Here is a 5,050-nt window from a genome sequence, read left to right as displayed (position 1 = left end):
CTCCCTGACCTATCACCTTCATCCCCTCCCCCACTCACCTATTGTACTCTATGCGACTTTCTCCCCACCCCAACCTCCTCTCATTTATCTCTCCACCCTTCAGGCACTCTGCCTGTATTCCTGATGAAGGGCTTTTGCCCGAAATGTCGATTTTCCTGCTCCTTGGATGCTGCCTGAACTCCTGTGTTTTTCCAGCACCACTTTAATCCAGAATCTGGTTTCCAGCATCTGCAGTCCTTGTTTTTACCTTTTTAGCAGCGACAGCCCAGGGTCAGATACAGAGTAAAACTCTCTCTACACTGCCCCCCATCAAACACTCCCAGAGCAGGGACAGCCCAGGGTCAGATACAGAGTAAAACTCTCTCTACACTGCCCCCATCAAACACTCCCAGAGCAGGGACAGCACAGGGTCAGGTACAGAGTAAAACTTTCTCTACACTGTCCCCATCAAACACTCCCAGAGCAGGGACAGCCCAGGGTCGGATACAGAGTAAAACTCTCTCTACACTGTCCCCATCAAACACTCCCAGAGCAGGGACAGCACAGGGTCAGGTACATAGTAAAACTCTCTCTACACTGTCCCCATCAAACACTCCCAGAGTGGGGACAGCACAGGGTCAGGTACAGAGTAAGGCTGCCACTACATTGTTCCCCATCCAACATGTGCAGGACAGGGACAGCTTGGGGTCAGATACAGAGTAAGGCTATTTCTAACTGCCCTGACCCCACCCCCCACCCTAAATCAAACATTCCTGCAGACAGGTACAGTAGAGGGTAAAGCTACCTCTGTACTGTCCCCATCAATCCCTCCCAGGACAGGTACAATACAAGGTTAGATACAGAGTAAAGCTCCCTGTACACTGCCTCTGTAACTATCTGTGCTGTTCGGCATGTTTCATTGACAAAAGCACTGAGATCGAGCATGTTTCCGTATAAAAGTGAGGTTTTCTGATCAAGCAATTTCTCACTCTAGTGTTTCAGCTGAGTTTATTAAAGGAGGTGTTGGTGTTGGACCGGTGTGGACAAGGTCAGAAGTCACATGACACCAAACTATAGTCCAACAGGTTTATTTGAAATCTCAAGCTTTCAGAGCGCTGCTGCTTTGTGAAGCGAAGTCCACCTGACAAAGGAGTAGTGCTGCAAAAGCTTGTCACTTCAAATAATCCTGGTGGACTATAGCCTGGTGTCGTGCGACTTCTGACTTTATTAAAAGCAACATTGAGCACAGCAGCACCACCTTGACAAAATTGCACTTTTGCTAAAGGAAGATTCTGGATATTATTTACTGAGATGTCATTAGTTGTTGTGACTTGCCTTATTTCAGAGCAACAGTGGTGTGTTGGATTGTTCATTGTCTGTAAATCCTAATGCCCAGTTGTGTAGTTTTAGCTTTGATTTGGGTGGCAAATGTTAAATAAATCGGTATGTTCACAGCAAATATGAGAGAGCAGTTGCACCCCTTGGGGTTACACTGAGGCTCACAGAGGACTGTGAATCAATAGTAATTCCCCATGTGAGCCTAATTCACTAATCTCAGCTGGGAGTTTGGGTCATTGGAGGAGAAATATTTAACCATCATTTACGAAAAGCTCAGTGGATTTTATAAATGTGTGTGAGGCGTATGTTTGAGTGTGTCTTCTCCTTTATGCACAGCTGAGTGCAGCGCATTATACCCACTGCACACTGTGGGTGAGCTGGATTCCAGAGAGATTCCCTGGAATCTCTCCTTTAGTGAGGAATCAGGAGAAATGCAGAGAAAACTACCAAACCCAAACTCAATATTCCCATGTTTGTTTTCCAGGAAGGACGAGTTGTGTGTGAAGAGAAAGTGTGTCAGACGAACTGCAGGAATCCTGTGGCCCCGGCAGATGGCAGCTGCTGTCCCCTGTGTGTTGGTGAGACCCCTGTTCACTTAGACCCTTGAGGAGTGAGAAGCCAGCGTTAATTCAGACTGCATTCTCAGGCCTAGGTTGCACTGGTTAATGAGATCATGGATGGAACTGCAACCCAAGTTATTCCATCACGATTCAGATATTCCAAGCACAGTCAGAAACCCTATGTCTGAACCTAATTGGATTAAGAATTGCCAACTTCCCTTCAGAATGACTTCTGTACTGGAGATTCCTGGACAGGGCCCTCCACAAATTGCAGCAGCCAATTTTGTCGTGTTCTGTGATTTATTTAGGCAACAGCATGGCCAGACACTTTGATAGCTCCTCGAAAGGAAAAGAATATAAGACAGGGGTTAGGGTGCCCGGAAGGTAGTGTGCTAGCTGAATGAGGTCAGTAGATTAGGAGAAAATGAGGACGGCAAATGCTGGAGATCAGAGTCAAAACGTGTGGTGCTGCCACTGCTCTGTGGCCGAACACTTCACCTCCACCTCCCACTCTGGCAAGGACGAGCAAGTCCTGGGCCTCCTCCACCACCAAATCCTAGCCACCTAACCTTGGGATCCTCCAACCACATGGGATCAATGTGCATTTCACCAGTTTCCTCATCTCCCCTCCCTACACCTTATCCCAGATCCAACCCTCCAACTCAGCACTGCCCCCAGGACCTGTCCTACCTGTCCAGCTTCCTTCCCAACTGCCTGCTCCACCCTCCTTTCCAACCTATCACCATTACCTCCACCATCATCTACCAAATGCTCTCTCACTTACCTTCCCCCAGCCCCACCACCCTTCCATTTATCTCTCAGCCCCCTTGACCCCCACATTCCTGATGAAGAGCTTATGCTCAAAACAACGACTCTCCTGCTCCTCAGATGCTGCCTGACCAGCTGTGCTTTTCCAGCACCATACATTTTGACTGAAGTCAGTAGATTGCCAAGTGGGTCCAGTATCAGGTGGGTAAGGTGCCAGGTAACCAAATGAATGCTTAAAGTAGGCTGGAGAGGGTTTGGGATCTAACACGCAGAGGGGTGTTGTGTTTGGTCAGGAGTAGACAGACTAGTGAGCAATATCCAAGCCAGTTGTTGGAGCAATGGGATTTCAGGGGAATGAATTGGGTTCTGGTCCAGTCCGGTCTAACATGTGGGTAAGGTTCTGAGTTACAGGGGAGTTAGATTACTGTACTGGAAAAGTGCTGGAGATCACAGCTTCCCTGCAGAGAGAACAAGCTCACGTTTCGAGCCTAGATGACTCTTCATCAGATTCAGATTACCAGCTGGGCTCTCATGGGCAGTGTCAGTACGACAGGGTCAAGTCAGGGAGTGGGGCAGTGGAATTGGGTCAGAAGTAAAGGGAATGATGTCTGGCCAGGAGTATGTTAGGGGCTAGGTGGTGTCAGTGGAGGTTTGGATGCTCAGTTTAATAGTTATCCAGGAGTCAGAGTCAGTTTTTATTTTTTTTTTCTTTAGTAAACCCCACACTACCATTGTACAGGAATCATGCTGTTTTCCCCCCACATTGCCTGTGTTGTGTATGTGCAGTGATTCAGTCAGTTTTTAATGCTCGAACAGTTAATGGGTTACTAATTAGCTGAAATGGATGGGTACACTTCGAATTCTCCAACTCTAATGGACGTTTTTGTTTTGGAGAGTTTCAGTAACAGGGAAAAGCCCATCAGAAAAATCCATTCAGGGATTCTGCTTGTCCCAGCAGACAGCTCTAACGTACACTGTGTCAGCAACTCTCTGACCTTCAGGACCTTCAGCCCATTGTGTTTGGCTCATAAAAATGTTTTCATTTCAGTTTTCCAACGATCAAGCACTCCGACGTCAGCGTGTTTGTGGTAGAGAGTTCCAAACTTCTACATCAGCGTATTTCTTCATTTCTCTCTAAAGGCCTAGCTTGTATTTCTAAGCCTGCCCCCTCGTCCTCGACTCCCTCACCAGCTAAGAGTGCTTCTCTCTGCCTGGCCTTCCTAACCTTAAGGTTTTAAAAGTTTTGACCCAAATACCCCTCACATGTCTAAATTCTGGGAAAATCAATTTGTAGTTAATTGTCTGAGCTAACCCTCTGGGTCCGGATGTCAGTCCGGTCAATCGACACCACTCTCCCTCCAAAGCCAAGAAGATATTCCCGTATAGCCCAGAGTTGCTGACAGCTTTGTGTGACTGAAGCCTTGTATTCTAATTATTTTGATATTAGGCCTGACGGTCTGCTCACCTTTTAGAGTCTGTTCTGTAATTTTCGTGACATTTTAACAATCTGAGTAGATGCAGTCACTTTCCCTGTCACTCCCACCCTCACCCCATCACTCCTGCTCACCCAGATTTGGACTCAGTTCCATGTGAACTCTGAAATGCTGGGGCTGCCATGAATAATTCTCTATCTTTGCCTTTTACTCCAAGCACACTGTTCTCTCGATGGACAGGAATATCTGAATGGGCAGAGGGTGTCCACTGGAGATCCATGTGTAGATTGTAGCTGCCTGGTGAGTAATTTCCTTATTAAACTAGCCCAAGACATTGACATGTTGCTGTTGTCCCTGTTACTGGCTGGTCTGATACTGTCACAATGTCGAACCCTAGCTTTAGGGAATCCAATGCAGGTTCAGCATGGATTAGACATAGAGCAAAGCTCCCACTGCACTCTCCCATCACACACTCCCAGACTGGGTACTGTACAGCATAGAGAGTAATTCAGACTTCTGTCCACTCCGTGCAATGTCACAGTAATGTCAGGCAGTGAGACTGAGACAGAATGAGTACTGGGGAAGGGAGGGTGTGAGGCTGTGTGGGTGGGGAAGGGAGGGTGTGAGGCTGTGTGGGTGGGGGAGGGAGGGTGTGAGGCTGTGTGGGTGGGGAAGGGAGGGTGTGAGGCTGTGTGGGTGGGGAAGGGAGGGTGTGAGGCTGTGTGGGTGGGGAAGGGAGGGTGTGAGGCTGTGTGGGTGGGGAAGGGAGGGTGTGAGGCTGTGTGGGTGGGGAAGGGAGGGTGTGAGGCTGTGTGGGTGGGGAAGGGAGGGTGTGAGGCTGTGTGGGTGGGGAAGGGAGGGTGTGAGGCTGTGTGGGTGGGGAAGGGAGGGTGTGAGGCTGTGTGGGTGGGGAAGGGAGGGTGTGAGGCTGTGTGGGTGGGGAAGGGAGGGTGTGAGGCTGTGTGGGTGGGG

The 5,050-nt window shown here is 48.8% G+C and overlaps 1 protein-coding gene across 1 annotated transcript in view; it reads left to right on the top strand.

Annotated features, from left to right (window-relative positions):
- Positions 1-5,050, top strand: part of LOC122561464 (kielin cysteine rich BMP regulator) — a 124,968-nt gene that overhangs the window by 34,344 nt on the left and 85,574 nt on the right. Inside the window, exons 10-11 of the mRNA XM_043713207.1 lie at positions 1,802-1,895; positions 4,296-4,378. Coding sequence (XP_043569142.1) covers positions 1,802-1,895; positions 4,296-4,378 — 177 coding nt within the window. The remainder of the gene's footprint in view (positions 1-1,801; positions 1,896-4,295; positions 4,379-5,050) is intronic.

The sequence above is a fragment of the Chiloscyllium plagiosum genome, chromosome 23, assembly GCF_004010195.1.
Source record: "Chiloscyllium plagiosum isolate BGI_BamShark_2017 chromosome 23, ASM401019v2, whole genome shotgun sequence".
Lineage (NCBI taxonomy): Eukaryota > Metazoa > Chordata > Chondrichthyes > Orectolobiformes > Hemiscylliidae > Chiloscyllium > Chiloscyllium plagiosum.
The sequence above is the reverse complement of the archived record's forward strand: the minus strand, read 5'-3'. Positions and strand labels throughout refer to the sequence as shown.